The 23,667-nt window shown below is 41.7% G+C and overlaps 1 protein-coding gene across 2 annotated transcripts in view; it reads left to right on the top strand.

The window, feature by feature from the left end:
- HEATR1 (HEAT repeat containing 1) overlaps positions 1-23,667 on the top strand; it is a 1,780,420-nt gene that overhangs the window by 1,438,860 nt on the left and 317,893 nt on the right. For both annotated transcript variants that reach the window (XM_044059100.1, XM_044059109.1), the window contains exons 35-36: positions 1,162-1,302; positions 19,365-19,648. In XM_044059100.1, the coding sequence (XP_043915035.1) occupies positions 1,162-1,302; positions 19,365-19,648 (425 nt within the window). The remainder of the gene's footprint in view (positions 1-1,161; positions 1,303-19,364; positions 19,649-23,667) is intronic.

Raw genomic sequence — 23,667 nt, forward strand, 5'->3', positions numbered from 1 at the left:
CTGGATTTTGCAGAAGTTTTCACTTCATCTGACTCATTCTTCTCTTCAGGCTTATAAGTAGACCTTCAGGGCTTTTAACCTGCTTATTTTTGTAATATTCCTTTTCACAAAGAATAATTTTTGTGTTCCACAATCAAACACAACACAGAAAACACCTTGTGTGTACGTCTGTTGGCATCAGTTGATTTTTGTGAGCTCATTTTTGCTAGGACTTCAGTAAGGATAGACCCAAGAACACACAGTCCAGAGATGTTGCCCGTAAATAATAAAAATATAGATAATTTAAGAAAAACTCAGGAAACTGGACTTGTATGAGCAGTGTGAAATAAACTTGAGTACTTTTAATTGGAATAATAAAGTTCAGTGAATTGTGAGTGCTTGGGGCATCCAGGAGTGTCCTGATGTGAAATGGAATCGTCCCACTGTTGAGGGAAATAAGAACTGAAGATGGCTAAAGCTGGTGCAGTGTTTTAGTGGGCTTGAGGCTAGTGCTGTACATCTGGAGATGAGCACTGGGCTGCAGCCTCACTTCAGGTAGATTTCTCACCAGTGAAGGGAGCAGAAAGAGGCATGATACCACTGTGTTATGCCAAATAATGATATACTTCCTCCTAAACATCTCTTGCCATCAGATATGAAAAATTAATGCCATCAGATATGAAAAATTAATAATGAAAAGCCATATTCCCAAATATTACTACAACAGTGTGCATTTACTTTGCTCATAATAATGAAATCTACAAAAAGATCTGTTCAAGCCCCATTTTGAAGTATAAAGTTCTATGTTAATGTTGCAGTTTCAGAAACTGTTAATCATTACCAGTAAAAAGAAATAAAAAATTTAATTTAATTTTTATTAGTAGCACAGAATCTGGGTTCCTGCATATTTATATTCACTTTCATAGGCACTGCACAGTGAGTTTTATTAATGAATCTACTGGATATTCCCGAGTGGGAAAAGTTGGCGCACTCTGGTCCTTATTGCCTTATGATGTATTGCAATCAAGTGGTATGTCTGTGAGTAGTGGTAGGTGGTGCTTGGGAGTAGGTTTGTGTCAGTTTTGCAAAGCATATATTGAAAAACCCTTACAGTGGAGTGTGTTAATGCTTGACGAACAGTCATTTACTGTTCCTTTTCTTTGTTTATTTACTTCCTTCTAGGTGAATGCCCTACTACCTACAGAATCTTTTGTACCAGTAATTCGTGGATTACTGGTAAACCAGTTACCATCAGTACGGCGTAAAGCTATGGAACTTCTAAATAACAAAGTACAGCACTCTGTGCAGTGGCAGGAAGATCAGGTAAGAGGCAGCAATTCGAAGCAATATTGCAGATGTAACATTCCACGGTGTAACATTTTTGAACAGCTGACTGGACTGAGACTTGATGTATGCATTTTGAAGTAGTTATGCATCTGGCCACAGAAGAAAAGTTTTTGTCTTTGGCACATGTGCAGTTGAGGTAGCCTGAAGAAAAGTACAGTTGTGTAAGTACTTATCATAACAGTAGGTGTCCTGATCACTGTTGCAGTATTCATCACAGATGGATTTTTGTCGCTAACATCCGGCCAGGGTATCAAAGCTTTACCTTTCCGAGGGCATATATTCGACATATGACCTCAGCTCGTGTGCATTGTGTTATAAAGGATGGATGTATTTTTCAGTTCCTTAGACTATCTTGAAGCCAGGCAGCCTGAAGACAACTGACAGAGGAAAATGGTCAGCTAGTAGGGGCATATCTAGAGCAAATAGGAAACATCATCGAGAAAGCCTGTATGCATCATCATCATCATCAGCCCCCTTTTTTCCATTATCTACATGGGGTTGGGGTGTTGTTTTAAGTGTCGCCATCTCTCTCGATTCAGTGCCACACTCCTGCCTTCTTCGACAGTCATGCTTGACTGTCAAATCTTTTCTCACATAATCCATCACCTCTTTGCTGGACACCCTTATTTCCTCTTACCTTCTTCCTGTCTGTCCCAAATCTTCTTCACCAGATTGTCATCGTCTTTATTCTACATGTGCCGAAACTCCCGTAATCTGTTCTCTTTGATCTTTTCTGCAATTGAATTTACTTTGGCTTCTGCTCTTAAGTCTTCATTTCTTCGTCTGTCCTACTGTGTGCATCCTACCACTCTTCTCAGGCACTTCATATCAATCAATTCTAGCTGTCTCATTTGCTCTGTCTTTACTGCCCAGGTTTTTGTACCATACAGTAGTACTGGTCACACCACTGTTTTGTACACCTTACCTTTCAGTTTCTTTGGCATTCTTCTGTCATACACTACACCTGACACTCTATTATGCCATTTGGCTACAGCCCCTCTGATTCTAGCTTTGATCTCTTAATTCAGACTTCTCTTCTCCTCAACTACCGTACCCAGATACTTGAAGCTATTAACCTGTTCCAGTATCTTCCCTTCTATCTCAGTTCTCAGCTTCTTCTAATTTCCATTATTTGCTGCCATTTCAACTGTTTTATCTGTACTTTGTTTCATCCCATGTGCCTTCAGTTTTGCATTCCATTCCCCTATCCTTTGCTGAAGTTCTTGCTCAGGGTCTGCCTGTAATGCCACATCATCTGCATACAGTAACTTTATCTGTCCTCTCCAACTTGTTTGCTGATGTAGTCTGTCACCAGTATGAACAGCAATGGGGTCAGAGCTGAACCCTGGTGCAAACCAGGTCCACTGGGTTTACCCCTCTGTGAGACCAAACACTGTGCATACTTGAGTCATTGGGTCCTTGTACATAGCCTGCACTAATTCTACCAATGTTTCTGGGGCTTTGAACAACTGCAGTACTGACCAATTCAGCTTTCTTGGGACCTTGTCATATGCTTTCTCCAAGTCTAGGAATGCCCAGTTGGATTCTTTCCTCATAGTTAGTTTCTTCTCAACTGTCTGACTGAAAACAACGGGTCAGTTGTGATGCATCCTAATCTGAATCCTGACAGCTCGTCTTGCATCACTGTGTACTACTCTGTCTATCCATTTATCAGTCATCCTCTCCAGAACTTTCATGCAGTTGACAGGAGGTTGATACCTCTGTACTGCCACAGTTGTGGATGTCCCCTTTGTTCTTGTGCACAAGCACGAGTATGCTTCTTCCCCAGTTATCCAAGATACGCCTTTCTCTCCACATTTCTCCAATAGCTCACCAAGCATATTTGTCATATCTGCCATGACCTCATCTGAGTCTGCTGCTTTCCCTAATTTCATTTTTCTTAGTGCTATTTTTGCTTCTTCTAGCTTGGGCTGCTCCTGTTCATATCATAGGCTGTGTCTGGGGCAGTACAGCTTCTGTGGGGTTTTCTTCATTCAGAAGCTGCTGTGGAATTACTCCTTCCATCTGCCTTTAATGTCCTGTGGACTGGTGAGCAGGTTGTTGCTGATATCCCTTAAGAAGGGTGTCTGACTATCTCCTTTATCTTTCTTTGTCTTGCAGCCTGCTGAGTCACTTTCCAGATGGTGGTACAGTGACTCTGATGCCCTGTTCTGTGCTATTGCAATTCCTTTCTTAGCCAATCAGTATTCCTTTATAGCCTGATCCATCTTTTATATCTCCCATTTTGTCCTCCACTTTCTTTCTTTTGATGACTTCCGGGACTTCTGAATTCCACCACCAGCCTTCCTTATGTACCTTATTTCCTTACCTGGCTTGGCTGTACATCTGTCCTGTAGTTCTCACACTTGCTATTTTGAGGTTCTGCTATTCTCTGTCTGTTTCCTCCTCCTTCTTGGTGTCCTGATATGTACATTCAAGTCTCCCATTATCAACACCAATTCATAGGTTCATAGGGGGTTACTACGCTATTGGCCCTAGGGCCTTTATAAGCCTAGCCATGTTGTGCCCTTGTTCCCTTATACTGACTTAGTTGTATAGTTTATATTTGCAGCACAGGTCTATGATCAGCACTGACTGCCCTTATCCAAGAAGGACGTAGGTGACACCCCCGGGTAAATTTATGGTCTCCCATCAAGTTGTTTTAAGTTACCGTTAGAGGGTCATTGAGGAGCTCTGTTTTATGTGAATTGGGAATTTGTTTTCCGGCTTTATGTATTAGGTCCTGCAACTGCTGTATGAATTCACTGTTTTCCTCACTATCACAACCCTGCTGTGGGACATGTGCTAAAATTATGTATACTGCCCTATCATTACACTGGAGTCTGATTGCCATGAGTCTGTCACTAATTGTGATGATTTCTCTCACTGCCTTCTGAAGCCTCTCTCTCACCACAATTCCTACACTATTTTTAGACTGTTCTTCTCCTGAGTAGTAGACTCTGGATTCCAAGCCAAGTGTCTTTGCTACACTACTCTTGCAATATTGTCTCTTGGATTCATAAGATATCCAGTCCCCTTCATGCCACCATGTCATCCACTTGCAAGTTGCAGCCTGTCAGTAAACCTACATTGAGTGTAGCAATTCTTAATTCATGTTTGGTAGGTTTATTGATTTTACGTCCAGCTTTAGCTCATTAGAGCTGTCTCGGGTAACTCAGGCTAGGCAACTGGAAAACAGCTGACCAGTAGCTCTTATGGTGGGCACACACTGGCAAGTAGGGGCACATACACCCCTTCCCACCATTAGCAAGAGTCCCTTATCACCAGCAAATACCCGTTTGTTTGCTGTTATCAAACCATTGTGTATATAAACATTAGTCAACATGACTGAATCACTTAAAGCCATATTTTTACACCATCAAATAGCTTGCCCTGCCACGACATCACAGACTGTGATTTCTGTTCTCCTATCTTGTGGATACTTTGCACCACTGTGCATGCCCAAAGCAGTTGGTCTGTACAGCTCGCTATAGGTCACCATGGAAAGTCTGTGCTGCTGCCCATAGCTCCATTCTTTGGTGAGTTTGAGATGGAAATACTTAGCATGTTTTTTGGAGGTAGGAAGAACCCCACAGTGGCACAGGGAGAACATACAAACTCCAAACGGGCATTGGCCGGAGGTCAGGATTGAACCTTGTACCTTATGTATGGGAGGTGAAGAACTTAACCATTATGCTAACTGTTCTCACTGCTGTATGCATATTTGTGATTAAAAAGCAAGAGAATAGAGGACAAGGAGGGACGGATGGAATACTGAAACATTTAGTAAGACATCTACTGCTATGGTAAGTTCTTACACAACTGTACTGTGTCCTAACCAAAACCAGTGTTGCAGTATTCATCACAGATGGGTGATTTCCAGAGCTGGTGAGAAGGACAGGGGGGTGGCCAGCTAAAGTGAGCAGGAGGAGGAACTGTCCAGGAGACCAGTGAACTCTGACCTAGCAAAAGCCAATCCTATAGCTTGAGAAGGCATCCGTCTTGTAGTGCTTGATAAAGATGTACAGAGAGGACCAAGTAGCTGCTTCCAAGAAGAACCTGGCATAAATCCGTTTGTAGAAAGCAGCAGAAGAGGCAACTGCCCAAGGGAAGTGTGTTTTAGGACAGGAGGGTGTGGACTTACCATGTTGCAAGTACCAGAAATAAAAAGTTTTAAACATTTTCAAGATGCAGTGGTTTTCTTTGAGACTGGTTGGCCCAACTTGGCCTCTATGAAAGAAACAAATCATTCGGCAGTTTTTCTTATTGTCTTAATTTTATCCAAATAGAACCACAGCTGCTTGTGAATGTCTAAGAAATGTAAGATTCTTTCCCCCTATTTTTGAGGATTGGAGAAGAATGCAGGTAGGTAAGTGGCATGATTGAGGTATAATTATAGTTCACTCACAACCTTAGGCATGAAGGGAAGGATTTGTCCTAAGTGTTACCCTGTCCTTGTGGAAAATAAGGAAGGGCATAGTAGCTGTGAGTGCCTAAAGATCAGACAACCTGTGAGCAGAGGTTGGAACCAGTAGGAGAACCATTTTTCATGTGCAAAATTTTAAGATAGCCAATGCTGCTGGCTCAAAAGTGGGTAAAGTGAGTTTTTCAAGAACAAAATTAAGATCCCATGGTGGGGTAATGTTTTTCTTAGGAGGCTTAAGGTGTAGGATTCCTTTTAGGAAGAACTTTACATCTGTTCTGGACGTAAAAAGAGGGTCTAGAGGTAAACTGGCATTGATGGCTGAAAATGTGCTTTAATAGATGAGTATGCCAACTCAGAATGCAGAAGCTCACAGAGATACTGAAGTATGGTGGGGACCCCAGGTAAGAGTAGTTCCAGTATGTGCTTATGGCAGCAAATAGAGAATCTTTTCCATCTGGCTTTGTATGATTACCTGGTAATGAGTTTCCTGGCCTGTAAAAACCTGTACCAGATCCTCTGAAAATCACTGTCTTTTCGGGATTAGAACCCATCATCCACAGAGTGAGACTAGGTTGGGGTGTAGAAGCTGACCCTTCTGTATGATTAGGTCTGGTTGTACTGGAATTATCCAGTGTTTTCCTTTCTATAGGTAAACAGAATGGGAAACCAATGTTATCTTGGCCAGAAAGGAGCCAGGAGCAGCAGTTTTGGGAGTGTCTTTCTGTATTTTTAAGAGGTCCCTTAGAATGAGTGGCCGTGGAGTGTAGGCATATAGGAACTTCCCTGTCCACTGAAAGAAGAGGGTGTCTGTCTTCAGGCATAAGGAGATGGGGTCCTGGTGCAGAATAGAGGGAGCTGGTAATGCTCTGGTGATGCAAAGAGGTCTGTCTGCAGAGTTCCTTGGTGTATGATTCCTTTGAAGACTTGTCTGTTCGGATCCATTCATGGAATCCACACGGTCTCTGCTTAAAAAAGCCTGTCAGCACATTCTTTTGTTGAGACGTAAGCTGCTGTGAGGGTTATGTTCAATTGAGTGACCTTATGACAAACCTCCTGTGCTAGCCTGCACAAGGGTTAAGATCTTTGTGTCTTCTTGTTTGTTGATGTACTGCAGGATTGTGATTTTTCTCAGGGTACACCAGGAGAATGCCTGGTTTTCAGAGGTGCAAGAAAACCTGCAGGGCCTGCAGAAGGGCCCACGTTTCTTTCAGGTCGATGTGTTCCTTCAGATGAGAGTAAATCTATTTCTCCCTGTACCTAGTGGGAACCTGTCCAGTTTCTGCAAGCCCTGTCTGAGGCATCGGTGTGAAGAATTTGATTGTGATGGACTGGGGTGAGTGAAACACCCTTGTTTCTCCCACCAGAGAAATTCCTTCTTAATGCAAGGCAACAGAGGGATCATGGTGTCCAAGGGATGTGAGTGTTGGGCCTACATTGATTTCAGATACCAGTGAATTTTTCTCATATGTAGCCTGGCCAGTGGGACTATTAGTATGGACGCAGCCATGAACCCCAGAGCCCTGAGGCTGTCCCTTGCAGCACAATGAGTCATTGAGCAGATTGTTTGGAGAGAAAAAAAAGCTTACCAAGCTTTGGATTTTTTCTTAAGGAGGGGAGGCCTGCATTAGCTTGTGTTTAGCGTGTAACCCAAGAAGACCAAATCCTGAAAGGGAGTAAGATGAGATTTCTAGAAACTAACAGTGAATCCTAGGTTACTGTGAAATGTAGGTGCTTGAAGAGATTGTTTGTGGACAGGGCATGAATTTAACAGGTTATCCAGGTAGGGAAAGGTTTGAATTCCTCTGAGTGCAACAGAGGACTAGGTGCTAGGTACTTTATGAACACTCTTGGGGTAGTAGAAAGCCCACAGGACAAAGCAGCAAACTGAAAATGACAGAGCCAGAGAAGAACATGAGGAATCTCTTGCATGATGAATGTATGGGTGTGTGAAGATATAGGTATCCTTGAGGTCTGGGGACACTAGAAATGCCTGAGGAAGAGTAAAGGGCAGGAGGGGAGGGTGTTCAGAGAAAGCATTTAGAAGGCAGGCACTTCCAGGAAGTTGTTTAGCTGGGAGAGGTCCAGGAAGAGCCTCCATTGCCCTTCCTTCCTTGGAACAAGGAAGATCTTTGAATAAACCTTTTCCAATGAAGGTATTTCTTCTCTGGTGCCCTGTGCCAGCAAATCCTGAATATTAGGATCAATCATGGGAGGCAGTTGGGCTGAGTATTGGAAATCCCTTTCATGAAGGGAATGCTTTCCCATGACATGGGCATAGCCTTTTTTGCTGATGGTCAAAACCCACTTGTCTGTAGTTACCACCTGCCAGAGCTGAAGTGATAAGGAAAGCCTTTTTGATTGGGGGTGGTGAGCTAGAGGGAGGGGTTGTGGGGAGAGGAGGATAGTCACAAGGTTTTGTTCCCAAAAGGACTCCTCCCAAAAAAGGAGTCGTCCTGTGGTTTGTCAGAAAATCTTTTCCTAGACACTTTTCTATGTTTGAAAGGGCCTAGTGTCCATCTTAATTAAGAAAGTGGATTTAGACGGGTGGTGGTTCTTATGGTATCTAGGAATTGCAGAGAGGAGACACTGCCTGCTGTCTTTTATAGTCTTGCCTTGATCTTGCAGAGTTTTGAAAAGATTTGCAGCTTGTGGTCCAAACAAAATGCATTGTCCAAGGGTGAATCCAAGAGTTTGGATTCAAAGTGTTCAGGAATGGGCTGACACCGTAGCCATGCATACCTTCTGATCACAAGTTTCCTATTTGTTCTAGCTACAGCCCTGGGCGAATAGTGCCCACTGCATCTGATGCTGTGTCTTCCTATTTGTGTAGTTTGGGACAGAAGGGTCTGCCTTTGCTTTTTAGAATCTGCTGTCTGAGGTTCTGACGTGACCTTATGCATAGACTGTAACACAGCGAACAGTTATTTAGTCATTTGTGTTTGGTAGTTAATAGCTCTGAATGCTAAAATGGAGAAGGTGTAAACTTTCTTACCCAACCTGTCCATATCCATGCTGTCCTTGTCTGAGGGAAGGACATTAGCGGTGGAAGCAATTTGGATGGCTTATTCTAGGAGAGGAAAACTGCTGCAGGGTCAGCCATGGGATTTTTATAGAGGTATTAAGTTTAGCAGGAATCTTATAAAATCTGCCCAGTCCTTTAGGGAGCAAGTGACCGAGAGTCAGGTGTTAATGAAGAATGGAAAGCATCAAGATAAGCTTCGAAGAGTAGGGGAGCTGGCTTAGGAGCAGGAGTACCCTTCTCCAGAAGGCTGCAGCATCGCTTTTTGTGAGATTTGCCTTAGCTGTCACTGAGTGTCTTATATTCTGAATAGTTTCTGTAAAAGAAGGCTCTTGCAGACGAGAGTCAACAGAGAGGGAATCAGATTAATCTGAGACTTACTTAGGAGAGCAGAGTTGTGAAGAGTAATTCAGAGAATGGTCAGAATCTGGTTCAGGATCCTCTTCAGAGGAGGAAGAAACCAAGGCTTGCTTTTGTGGTGTGGCATAAGATAGCTGGGTTGCAAAAGGAGGATGTTTCAGGGCCATAATAGCTTTAAAGATAAACCTTGGGAGAAGTCCATCCATTCCTTTTCCGTGGAAGCAGGAGAGGACACCAGATGCTTATTTTTATGCTTATTTTTTTTTTGTCCTCCTTTTTTAGGGTGACATACGCTTGTACAAGACTTGGACAATCGGAACCTTGTCTCATTTCAATAAGCTTATCAGGAACCTCCTCCCATGCAAGGATCTGAGAGAGTCCGTGTGGGCCTTCCAAGCTGTTCTGAGGTATCTGCAGTCTGCAAGGCCTCCAACGGTGTCTCAGTAGTGGGCACTTAAGAGTTAGTTGGATGTAACATAGGTTCGACCCTCACTGGGTACATCTGACTCAGAGACGTTAGACTGGAAAACACCTTAGGGGCTCTTGAGTATCTTCTTAGAGGGAAGGACAACGTCGAGGTCCTCAGAATCTGCCATATTAGATTGAGCTAGGTGTTTTAGTCGCTGGGTTTCAAGAAGAGTATTAAGTGAGGAAAGTCTTAGTCTGAGGGTGTTTGGTATGAACAACTGACAAATGGAACAGGATTTGTAGTCATGTTCTGGGCCTAGGCAAAAAAGGCACTTGGTGTGCAAGTCCTTGTACGGAATCTGCCTATCGCACTCATACTTGCCACTCCTAGCTGATATCTAACAATTCCATACCACAGCTGTAAGAGGTAAGAAAAGGAAGGTTCTCAAATGGTGCACTTGGCTGGGGAACTTGTGCGTGCATACCTCCTTCATAACCTGACGCACATGAGCTGAGGTCATATGATGGACGTTCACCCTCAAGAAGGTAAAGCTTTGGTACTCTGGCCAGATATCAGCAACAAAAACCCATCTGCCATGAGTACTGCAACAGTGATTTCAGTTAAGACATTATATGTTGCTATTAGTAATGTCATTTAGGCAAGTACATTTGGCTAAGAAATCTTATGTTACAGATTTTTGCAGTTCTTAATCTTGGTCAGGTAATTTGTCAGCATAGTCTTGTTTTGATTAGCCTGTCTCATGAGTAGGTATTATGAAAGACATTGCTCCTGTCCTGTACATCTATGATGAGGCTTCTGCACTTGTAAGTTATGAGGCTACACACACCTCTTTATGGAGGTTAGTACTGTACTCTCCTGCTCCAGTTTTCTGCTGAGCAATCACATTCTTAAATTAATTCGTGCTGCTGTTCAACTGCTTTGTTTATCTTCCTCAGTGCTCCACTGTCCACTTTTTTTGCTTGATGTGGAAGCTGATGACTCCTAACCTGTCAATGAGTCACATTCTGGGGCCAGTCATACATCAGATCAGTACTCCAATTTGAGTGTTCTTAAGAAGCAGGACTGAAAAAAAACTTGTTTATGTAGTTATTTTGTTGTCCTGAAATCTCTTGCTATCTGCTAGGTTAGTGTTGTGGTATCTTTCTGGCCAGCATCTACAGTAAGAGAAGTATTAGGCATAGGTAATGGATCTCAGATGTTTAAAGTTGCTGTACCTTGGAGGTTGTAAAAGGCTAGACGAATGAGAATATAGGATCCTGTTGAAAGATATGGTGGAGAGAACAGTTGCAGAAACACAGTGAAGAGGTCAGTGATCAGGAGCAACCTTTTAGAATGTACTGAAGGGGTAGCAGTTAGGGAGAAGTATGTGAAAGAAGGAAAGCATGAAATAAGCGGGAGAAGTAAGAAGTAGGGGAAATAGAAAATCATTTGTGACAGATTCAAAAGTGAAGAAGAACAAGGGTTAAGGAAGAGGATGGAGTCAGAAAAGCTGAGGTGTATAAACTTTTGATAGTGTGAGGCTGAGAAGGTATTAGAAGCTGAAGCAGAGAAAAGAGTGGTGGGAGTAGGGAAATTAGAGACTTGGCAAGGAGAACTTGTATTCAGAAATAGCAAGATGATGAGATATCTGCAGTTTTATGACTGTTTATGTAGGATTATGAGGGAGAAAACACTGAGAGAGAGCCAAGGGCGAAAGGAAGAAGGGTAAAGCTGGTTGCAGACTTACTTAATAGTAAGTAAAGAGAAGGCTGGACAACAATTCACATTGCTAAGGCCTAATTACCTGAATGTCTGTATACCAAAACTGAGGTTTGTCAAATGTTTTGTAGTATTCACCTTTAGTTCGAGATGGGTTTTCATTAAGGTGATTTTTCCCCTTAGTGTAGCATAGCCTTCTCTAAGGTTAGCTTCAACACCTGGCATATAGGTATGAGGAGGGTGGGGAACAAAACACCTTATGGGGGGGGTCCTGCACCTTTGAACAGTTGTTCCTTTTTAGTTTATATATATATATATATATATATATATATATATATATATATATATGTGTGTGTGTATATGTGTATGTATATATATATATATATATATATATATATATATATATACATATATATATATATATATATATATATATATATATATATATATATATATAATATGTGTCTTGTGTGTGTTGCCAGTGTTTCATAGGACTATATGTTTAAGATACAGTAACAGGCTTGTGAAGGCAAAGGAAACATGATATATAGTAGTAAGAAGAGACTGAAAGACCACTCTCACTAGTAGATGAGGACACTAAAATCCTGACAAAAATGGTGGGAAGAGATCAAGATGTGTCTCATTGGTGTTAAAAGAGAAAGATACCTGGCTATTAATGCAATTGGAGCAACCAAGCTGTCAGCTTGAGGTTATGTAAGTTGGGATGAACCATTCCTGAAGCATGTGGCAAAAGATCCGGGACTTGGTCCAGTATCCATGGTTCATCTTGAAGATGAGGCCAAAGGAAGGTGAACCAAATTTGTCGCTGCCAGTAGGGGGCAGTTAGGATTATGGTTCTCCAACATATTTGCTTTCTGTAATACTTTGGGAATCAGGGGTGTTGGTGGGTAAGAATGAGAGAGTCCCGAGGGCCAGTCTTGAACAAGTGCATCCCTCTGGGTCTCCCCGGAAGGAGGATTAGGGCAAAGTTGCTGAATTTGGCGTTCATGGATGAGGCAAATAGATTGCAGCAAGGCTGGCCTCATTTTAAGAAGGTCTCTTCTGCAATCTCCTGCTTGAGGGACCACTCGTGAGGTATTAGAATAGCTCTGGTCAACCTGTCTGCTATTACATTGGATTTCCCCGCTATGTACGTTGCGATTAGAAAACGACTGGAAGAAATTGCCCATTGCCACACTTAGGAATTCTCGACATAAGGGGTTAAGATATGGTTCTTCCTTGTTTATGTACCAGACTACGGACATGTCTGTCTGGACTGCTGTTGTCCCTAGAGGGAGAGAGTCTTTAAAGGTTTGCAACGCGAAAAGCACTGCCCTCATCTCTAGAACATTTATGTGCAGATGGGTCTCATGAGGATGCCAGGTGCCTTGGACTGTCTTTCCCAGATAATGCCCTCCCTCCCCATCTGGGATGAGTCTGTGGTCACTGTGGCTTGCAGTTGGAGAAGCGTAAAGGGGAGACTGAGTTACTTGAGGTAATTGAATCCACCATAAAATGTCTTGTTTGCAAGAATTGGTTATCAAAATCTCGAGTCATTGGAAGTTCTAGAAGGAGACCATTGTGTCGACAGCAGCCATTGATGCAACCTCATGTGAAGGCATGCTAACAGTACCAGAACAATTGAAGCTGCATATTGGCAAGCACTTGAAGTACTAGTTTGGCAGGTGCTCATTTCTTCCTTATTTGGCATCGTAAAGTGTGTATACTTTCTGGAGTAAGACTTGCTGTCAATTTTGTGTGTCTAACTCTGCTACTATAAAAATCTATTTTTGACAGAGTTTTAAGCAGCTTTTTTGTACTTTTTTGTAATACCTAGTCTTGAACAGATTTGTAATGTAGTCTCTCTGGCCTGTAGTAGAAGGTGCCTGGTCGGTGTGGTTATGAGCCAGTCGTCTAGATATGGAAACACCCGGAATCCTTTGTCATCTCAGGTGAGCCGCAACTACTGCTGTGCATGTGTTGAACACACTGGGGGCTGTAGCGAGACCAAAGGGCAGAGCTCAAAACTGGTAATGACTGGCTCCTAGCTGGAAGCGCAAATGCCTCCTGGACAGTCTGTCTATCTTTGTGATAGTAAGCATCATGGAGATCTCTGAAGAGCGCATCCAGTTGTCTTTTTCTAGAAACAGAAGTATCGACTGCAGTGTAACCATCCAGAACTTGCTCTTCTTTACTGATTTGTTTAATTTGCTGACATCCAAGATTGGTCTCTAGTCCCCCATTTTATTTGGAACCAGAAAGAATATTGAGTAAGTTCCGGATCCCCTGTGGTCTGCGGGGACTTCTTGGATGACTCCCTTGTTTAGCAACTTTGAGACTTCTAAGGTTGCTTGTTCCATTTGACTGGGTGGAATGTCTGGAACTCTTGTGTTTCCGGGAACTGGAAGGGAAAAAGGGATAATGTAACCTCTGGATATTATTCTTTGCACCCATTTGTCGTTTATGTCTAGCCAGGCTTGAAGGTGCAGAGAGGATCCCCCCCCCCCCCGATTGTCTCCAGAGGTGGATAATCGGGCCTCCCTTCAGGAGCGCTGAAAGGGTTTTCCAAAGAAAGATTTTCTGGAGCCTTGATTTTGCGAGTGTCCTCTTCCTCGTGGTTGGTGTCTTCCATTGTTGTCCCCCCCCCACCCCCACCCTCGGTGGCGGAACTTTCACCCTGTGTGTTTGGGAAAGACCTTTGAGATCTTCTGAACCACATCTTTCCACTACCTATCTGTCCTTTGGGAAAGGGTCTCGTAAGAGTGGAGAAGCGTACTCCAATGGCAGATAAAGTCTTGCCCTCTTGTTCACACCTGGTGAGTGTTTCTTTTACTTTGGGGCCAAACAAAGAAGAGCCATCAAACGGGGCATTAACGAAGAAAGACTTGAAGGGCTCCACAAAATCACAAAGGTGAATCCAGGCCTGCCTCCTAAGAGAGATACCTGAACGTGCTGCCCTACTCATTCCATCTGCTGCTTGTTAGATTAGCCTCATAGACAAGTTTCTTACAGAGTTTAGGGTAGCGAGCTATGAGGCTACCCTATCTGTGACCTCATCAGCTATGGCTCTTTGTAGGGTATCTCTTAGTTCTTTAAGGAAATCCCTCTGCAGTCTTGTGAAATGGCATAGGTAAGTTAGTTCAGTGACTGAAGAGCAAAGGTCGCTGAAGAGAAGATGCACTTCCCATATCTGCCCATGGTCCTAGAATCTTTATTAGGAGGATGGATACAGGAACTTGTTTCAGAGAGTTCCTTTTTAGTGGCCGCCGCCACGACCATGGCATCAACCCCTACTCCCTTGGATAGAAATGTTTTGTCTTTCAGGGAAGTAAACTACTTATTTGGCCTCCTAGGAGAGGGTTCTATAGTGTCTGGGGTCTCCCACACCTTCAAAGAGACTATATCAGTAAGCTCATCAGACAGAGTCACCCAAGAGGTGGAAGAGTGAAACCCAAAAGCCTTCAGATAGACTGACTCCTCAGTCGAAGGGGATTTGAACTGCCAGCCACCTCTCTGTTTTAACATTTCTAGGATGTCTCCAAAGAAGACATCTTCAGGAGGTGACTGGTGGACCCTTCTGCTTCATCGAGGTCAGTGTCTGAAGTGACTGACTCCTCTGCTGAGTCTAGATGCTTCCTCTTGCAACTTCTCTTCCAAGGGACCAGAAGACAGTGACCCGAAATCGAGGTAGGAGCTGAACTCACCTGCACCCCTGGACGTGCTGTAGTATCTGTACCATGCACACCCTCTTGTGTCTTATTCCACCTGTAATTTGGGCATCTGTATTTTGTTGCAGTTTGAATTTTTCATTTAGTAGTTCATATATGATAATTGTATGTTTAGTAGTGTGTTTTGGTATAAAATGCTATGCAGGGTTATTACTTTTTAACTGTGTGGAATTTTTTGGTTTAAAACTTTCAGGGTAAACATTAAAGGGATCCTTCTGTCCGAATGCTGTGTGTTTGCATAGTCCAGTTTATAAACAGCCATTCGCAATACACAACACCTCATCTGAGTTCTAGAAGGTAAATGCGCCCATCTGAGACTTGGCACAGGAGTAGCACAGTTTTTCACATAATTGTATGCTGTTTTCAAGGTCACGCATCATTACAAGGGTCCCCTTCAGTTTGCCGACATTCCAGAATGTCGACACCATATGGTTGACATTCAGAATGCCGACAATGCAGAACTGGCATCTCACTATAGTGCGGAATGGAAAGATTTCCATTCCTGCACTGTAGTGCGATCTCGGAGGTGGTATTTTAAAGTTACAGGAGGTGTGGGGGGGCAGAGCCCCCCACAGGCGGTGCAGGGGGGCATAGCCCCCCTGCTAACAGTTGAAAGGAAATTTTATTTTCCTTTTCTATGGACCTCTCACAATGTCATTCTGAATGTCGATCATATGGTGTCGGCCATATGGTTGTCTGCATTCTGGAATGTCGTCGTCGTGTAGGGGAATCCCCTTACAAGCATTCTTAAGAGTAATGATTCTGGTGGCATCTCCAAGAACTGAAATATACATGTTTGCATGTAGTAATCTGCCTCAGTCATTTTAGTTGGTTGAACTTTTTGTACCCCTAAAATAATCACAAGGCTAATAATTCTACTGATCCTCCCTGTAGACCGTTACTGTCATCAGCAGGCTGTAAAACCAAACCTATAGCCTTTTTAAGTAATAAATTCCTTATTGGCTTTCTTACTATGCATAATTATTTTCTTCAAGACTCCTGTCAATGACTTGAGGTACCAAGAGTGGTTGGTTTTACTGATGAGTATTTCTTTCTCACATTAAACATTAAGGAATTTGTACACAGTCATTCTGCAAGATGAAGGCCTTGGTGTGGGATAGGGAATATTTAAATCAAGTCAAATGGATTAAATCGTTAAGACCTGTTTAATCATTTTTTTTAACTTTTGGTGAAGGACTTTTCCAGCAGGTATTTTGAGAGGCAGTAGGGGAACCCTGTGGCTTTGACATTTGCCAATTTGGTCTAGATTTTTTAGGAGAAGAAAGCCTTCTACAACAGTGTTTTTTATTTTATCAGCTGTACTGTAGCTATATTGATTATTTTATATAGGAAAACAGAAGAGAAATGAAAGGAATTTTTATTTCCAATTTGAACACCACCACTGGTTTTCTTCCATTGTTGACTAACTGGCCAAGAGATACTATCAGTATTCTGTATGTCATAATAAGAGACAAATTAACTGTAGAATTACAGTCTAAGATGTATAGAAACCCACTTATTTGCTTTCCAAAATTGTCATCGTAATCATCTTTTTGTCAAAAATATATTATAAAAAGTCAAGCTATTAGTGTGTTTAGATTTGCCTCAGATGACGTTTTTTGTAGAAGAACTTCAAGTATTGAAACTTATGTTTCTGATGAGATGCATGACTTGGGTGTGATTAATAGAATCTTTGACATTGTTGCTGAGAACAGAAAAATACTGTGTACTCCCATTTTAAGGGTTTCCCAACAAGGCAAATCTTTATATAGGTCTGTAAAAATTAATCTGAATATGTAAACGCTATACATATTAGTTTGTGCGTGTTTTTTGAGCTTGTAGCCTGCTCATGAATTCCAGGTGCAGGAACTGCACCCCTAAACCCCCCCGGTATGGTATTCCTGTAGCAGTACACCAAAAGCACTCCGTCTGTCTGAGGTACATGATAAACATGCTGCCAATAAAAATAATCCCATATGACCTGCAAAAATAGGCAATTCTGGGTATGTTGCGGGTGCTGAGAAGAGCACTTTTATCAAATGTCAATGACTGAAGCAAAACTAATGCCACAAACTTTAATTATGCTCTGACTTAGGAATAGAGTCCATTCCCATCAAGGTATGTAAAAACCTAAGCATTTAGAGAAATTAAACCAAGGTACGTAAAGCAGCACTTGACCATTATATCTTACCCATCCCTGGCTGGTTTCTGCATTGTGCAGAATATTGTTTGAAATTGGGTCATCTGGGGTATAGCCACTGGGAAGACCACTGCACTTTATTGTTGAAGACTAACAGGGGAAAAAGGTTTAGCTGTTTCATGCTACTCAAATATTCACACATTCTGATTACAGCTGAAGAACTTCAAACAAATCTGAGGCACTGTGTAGTAAGTGTTTGCAAATATATACATGAGAGAAAGCAGGAGTTGGGGATGCTTAATACAAAACAATCAAATAGTATCATTGCACAGGAAAATGCCATTCTTTGTTTCCAGGCGTGAATAGCTTTGGTTTTCTTTGGGCATGTCAGGTTTTCTCTCTCTCAAGATTTACATGTTACTTGGTGGTATACCATGTATGATCAGAAAAGTCCAAAATTGTAGTGAAAAGGCCCACAGTTTAAAAAAAAAGAAAGTTTAAAGCTCAACATGAGTTGGTTTTACTGTATAGCACATAACAGTTAACTTGTGTAAGCAAGCACTTAAATGGCAATAGCTGTTCCCAATGCTTTCTGTTGCTCTCAGCAGCTGGGAAGTACGTTTGGGTTAATAAGCAAGTACCAAACAAAAGCATTGTATAATATGCATTCTTATGAAAAGGTAAGGTAGGAAAGAATGGTCATTCCTAAAGCACTCCGCTAGAACTTTGATTCAAAATATGAAGTCGTAAATCTTGTATGGTTTAAAGCATGTACCAGAATTTTATCTGCCTTGCCTTGTCTTAGGGTTACATGCACCTACAACTTTGCCAAAAAAAAAAAAAATACACAAAATATTTCCTGTTTCTCTTAGCAAAAAAAAAAATTACCACAGATTAACCTCTGGCAATAGTTCAAAACAACTGCAGCATAAAATTGTGATCCTCGTACCTGGGAAAACAAGGCAAAGTTAAAAATCTGGGCATATTCTAGATGATGTTGATAGTCACTTGATTTTAAGAAGCATGCAGCATTTGCCCTAAAAGAGAGCTCTCTGTTTCTTATGATATGTACTGAATAACTGGATTATTTTTGGATAAGAGCTGTAGCTGCTTTTGATGAAATTGTTACAGTGGAAGAATATAAGCATTTGTAATCTAATACTGTTTTCCTGTACTAATTTCTAATCCAAAGTAAATTAATGATACACATCTTAAGTAGCGTATGCTCTTCATAGGGTGTAAGGCTATGATTTTAGAACGCTAGTGATGCTTTTGAATTACTGAAGTTTGAGAGATGTGCAGTGACTCTGCTAAAGTCTGTACCACTGGTAGGGCCAAAATCCAAATCAGCTTGTTTTGCATTGCATGTTTTGTTATTACAGCTGATAAAAAGAGTTATTTTTGTAGCATATAGGCATTTGTGTATGAAACACCGAACATGGCTTAAGGAAAAGTGCAACATGCAAGCAGTTCCAATGAAATGTGACTTTTTTTGGTTGTAGTAAGTTATATCTATATTCTTTTGAATTACTGTAGTAGAAAAGCCACTTTTCACTGTATATAGTATTTGCTATTGTGTTCTACATTCTAGTTTGACATGTGACAGTACGTGTATACGTGTGTGTGTGTGTGTGTGTGTGTGTGTGTGTGTATATATATATATATATATATATATATATATATATATATATATATACACACACACGTATAACTATACATGTGTGTGTATATATTTTCTTCAACCTTGCACAAGTTGCTCCTTTTCGTGGATGAATGGGGGAGCTGTGATATAGTTTAGTGGCTTGGTTGAAGTTGCAGAATGAGACAGTGAGATTACAGAGAATTAAGCTCAGGTGTACGGGATGTAATTCATCAGATGTTCACTGCTAGGACATTGTACCTTGGGAAGTATAGTTATGGTTTGAGAAGATGTTCCAAGTTCCTTCACTGCAAGAGATTTATGAATTGCGAGGTTTATTTCATCACTGCTGTAATAGCTGTCATGTTTTACAGTCATTTGTCAGAATTTCAGATTTGCTTGCTCTTTTTGCCTTTGTCCTTTTTCCGTTGCTTTATTTTACTGCTCTTGAATACCTAATTAGGTGTTGCTGCACATATAATAGATTTTGTGCCAGATATTTTAAAGTCCGAGATCACACCTTGGTAGGCATGTTATCTTTTGCTCATCTCCTTTACACATTGTTGCTCTGTTATTTAATCAGATTTTTCATTAACAGGTGCAGTCATTCTTGGAGATGCCTTCGGAGCTATTGTCTATCGTGTGCAACAAAGAAAAAGAAGAAGAACAGGCTATAAATAGACAAACTGCATTATATAGCTTAAAATTGCTGTGCAAATGCTTTGGAGCAGAGAACCAGGAGGCCTTTGTACCAGTGCTGAATACTGCTGTTGACCTTGTCCTTGATAAAACAGAGGAGAAAAATGTGTTGGGCAGTGCATTGCTGTGCATAGCTGAGGTAGTGATTGCTCTGAAAGCATTGGCAGTTCCTCAGCTTCCAAGGTAATCTGTCAAATTGAGCTTGCTTTAAATTAGTGCAGTATCTGCCAGAAGTTGTACTGTTTTCTAGAAGTGCAGAATTTATTTCCAGGATGTCCTTCTAGTGGGTCTCATTAAGCAGACCCTCGAGTTACAGGAAAATGTTTTATCTAGTTAACCACTATTTCAGTACGTACATTTCCATCTAGGTACCTGTTGGACCTTTATGGCCATTAATTTTACAGCTGACTGCTGCTTGTATGAATATTTCACACTGTTTTGCTTGTATTTTCAGAATGTTATCCTTTTTTAAATGTTTTCACTTTGATCATCCAGTTCAAATTCAGTTAAAAAAAGATCTGTTAATGATTGGGCTCTGCACCTTCAGCAGAAGTTGTACATAGTGGCATTTGTTTTTACAACACTGACCCTTCCTATGAAATATTAGCTGCTTACTGCATCATTGCTTCCGTCTAGCTGATTGTATAGTGGACAGCCATGAAAAGTACTTTGCTGTAGCTAAAACTAGGAAAGATGGTAATTTGCATGCTGATTTAGATTACTGTGGAGGTTCTTCATAGTCAGTGTTGTAGTACTGATTCTTGTGTTTTCCGGCCATGCTCATAACTAACCCAGTTTCTGGAGTCTGCATCATCCCTAGCTGATGGATATCAGAATACCGACATCCGGACATCAGGGTATGAGGAGCGTTCACCGGTGCTATCTTCAGTTCTTTCTAGACATGCTGTCCAGTGCGCTATTCCATTGTTACCAGGTGCTCATAGTCGGTCTGTCAGCTCATTTTCTCCAGAGTTTTCATAATGTATAAAAAGGTCAATATCTGCTTGAAGTGCATGAAACAAATCTACAGAAAGATTTTAATTTCTTTTGTCTGTTTTGTCTCTGGCCTCAGTATGATGTTTCTAGTTGTCAGGATTGTGCTAGGTTTTTGAGCTAAGGCTCATAAGCCTAGGGCTGAAGTTCTTGTAGCCCATGTGGAGTTCTCTCACTCTGTTCCCTCCACTTCTTTTTATTCCTTGGCTTTGACTGGTATCTTACCAAAGAAACACAAGGACAAAAAGTTTAAAGAAAAGGACTCTGCAGATGCCATATATTTTAGATGATGTTGATAAAGGCAGTTGTTTTCAGGAAGCATGCAGAACTGGCCCTAAAAGACAGCTGTCTTTCTTTTAAATCATTAAAGTTGCCAACAAATCAGGTGAAGTGCCTTTGCAGCCCTCTGGTCCAATGTCTATTAGGCCAAAGCTCTCTGTTGTGATCACTCAGGAGGCTACACCGGCAGCAGGCCAACCAGATATGAACTGCTCCAACACCTTTGCTGGTTGGGTCCAAAGCCACTCCACAGGCTTCAGCTTTCAACACTCATGCATTGGTTACCAGGGGAGATAGGTCTTCTTCCTCTCCTTCACTGGACATGTATGTGTACATTTCAGGAACATGGACAGAGGTCGCGATCATCCAACTGCTTCCTAAGACCTACCTTTCTAAACAGGTGTCTAAGCCTAAAAGACCAGTCAGCTTGCATCAGACAACTACCCAGTCCTCCGCTGATACAGCCCAGGTTGAAGCACAGGGCTTTCTGACGATAGCTCAGGAATTCATGGTCTGTATGAAATCTAGTGAGCTAAGCCAGACACAGCTGATTACCCGTGAAAGTTGTCCCAGTAAAAGAGAAATGTTTCCTTTCAAGGAACATCTAGCTCCTGAGGATCTGAGGATGCGGAATAATTGTCCTAGTCAGAGCCCCCCCCAATCCTGCTCTGACTCTGATTCAGATAATGCCCTATATTCTGCTTCTCCTCCCGAGGACATATCCTTCGGGGATACCCTTCATAAGGTGAAGGCGACTTTTAATTGTGAAAGCAAGGGATTTGTCAGGCCCAACCCCATTATAGAGAGTTATATGCCTGCCATCCCCCAGACCACTAGCTATTCCTCCAGGTCATGTAGTTCTAGATGATGTCTTTGATGATCTCTGTCTCTCTCTCTCTCTCTGTATCCTGACTTTCTGCCACCTGCTCCAAAGAAATCAGATTGTTTTCTATAAAGTGTTTTGACTCTTACAACCATCTCTACAAAAATCTGCAAGGTGATCCTTCATTATTATCCACTGAATCCTCCAAAGATACCCCTGATTGTGCAGCTGGACATCTTTAACCAGATGACCGAGAAAGTAGACTGCTGGATTGATTTGGAAAGAAAGCAAGTGCTTCTAACCTCTCTATGACTGCCCTTAATTGCCAGTTTCACATTTTGAAATATTTAGTCTCTAATAGAGAAAATCATGTATAGTGCCAATCATTGAATTACTAGGTTCATAGGTTGGTACTAGGCTATCGGCCCTAGGGCCTATACAAGCCTCGCCATAACAATTCCCTGGATATTTCTTCCCACAATATTTACTTCCCTGTACCCCTGTCTAGCAGGGCTACGGACGTGATCCCTGGGTGAATTTCCTATCTCCCATCAATCGTCAAGGTTCCTTTTGAAGAGGGCCAAGGAGGCGCTCTGCTTGACATGTATGGGTAGTCTATTTCAGAGTATGGGGAGTCTCTGAGTCAGGAACCTATCCCTCCAGCATGTTTTGTTCATTGTGATGACAAGGTTTAGATCCCTGGAGCGTGTGACTCTGATGGATTGGGATTTCTTTAAGTGGAGCATGTCCAACAGCTCAGGGATTGACATTGCCTTGTATGTTAAGCAGAGATCGCCCCGGAGTAGACAATATGCCTTTGATATCACTGATGTCGACACATTAACATTGGCTTGCTTCTGTGCATGCTTCAGGGTTATTTCTCAAATTAAGCAAATTTTAAAACCATGTTTTTTGCAAGAGTTAAGCCTTACTGCATCCCCATACCCCCTTGTTAATTATTTATTCCAATTCCTAGAATTCACAGTCCCTGAAAGAGAGGACATATTTCCCAACCCCAAGGGATTATGCAGTGTCTGACAACTGTCTGCCATCTTTTTTTTGTCAGCTAAAATGTGTTGACAAAGCAGAGGTCACTTAAAACTAACATCAGCTTATAGCAGTGAATCTGTATATGAGCCTTGACTGCATTTTAAAACACCCCTTTAAATCCAGTAATCCTAAATCTCCTTAATCAACTTAACCCATTTCATTCTGGCCCTCTTTCCCTCCAGATACATACATATAAAACTAAGGACTAAAAACGTTTTCAGTGTTTGTATTTACTTCCCATATCCGTAATCAAGAAGTACTATTTTCTTCATTTTTGCATAGTCTTCTGTTTAGTCTCTTCCATCATATCCTTAGTTGCTGTAACACTATCCTTTTTATCTGTACACCTAAGTGTCATCTGTAAGCATCTCTTTCTATTAATTTCCATTCTCATACCTTCTTTGATTGTTAATGCCCGACTGTCGCAAATCTTGTGTCACAGTCTGTCAGTCTCTTGACTGTGTGTCTTCATCTCCTCTTGCCCTCTTCCTGCTTATCCCAAATTATCTTCACCAAGTCATTGTCTGTTCTTCCTGCACATGTGACCTAACCACTGTAATCTGTTCATCTTGAGCTTATCTGTAATTGGGGTTACTTTGGCTTCTACTCTGATGTCCTTATTTCTTTTTCTATCCCATGATGTATATTCTACAGCCTGTCTCAGGCACTTCATCTCCATCACCTCAATCTTCCTAATCTGCTCTGCCTTCATTGCTCAGGTTTCTGTACCATACTGAAACACTGATCGTACCACTGTTTTGTACATATTCCTTTTTTGCTGCTTTGGCATTCTGTCACACGCTACCCTTATGCTCTGTGCCATTTGGCTGCAGTACCTCTGATTTTAGCTTTGATCTCCTCATATTGACTTCCCTTCTCCTCATTCACCCCTCCCAGGTACTTGAGGCTGTTAACCTGTTGCACTGTTTCCCTTTTATCTCAGTTTTCAGCTTCTTTTGATTTCCTCCATTTGCTACTATGACTATTGCCTTGTCCGTACTGAGTTTCATCCCATATGCCTCTAGTTTTGTATTCCAGTTATGCATGGTACTAGGCT

Source organism: Protopterus annectens, chromosome 1.part2 (genome assembly GCF_019279795.1).
Source record: "Protopterus annectens isolate FY-2018-M chromosome 1.part2, PAN1.0, whole genome shotgun sequence".
In the NCBI taxonomy this organism is placed as follows: Eukaryota; Metazoa; Chordata; order Ceratodontiformes; family Protopteridae; genus Protopterus; species Protopterus annectens.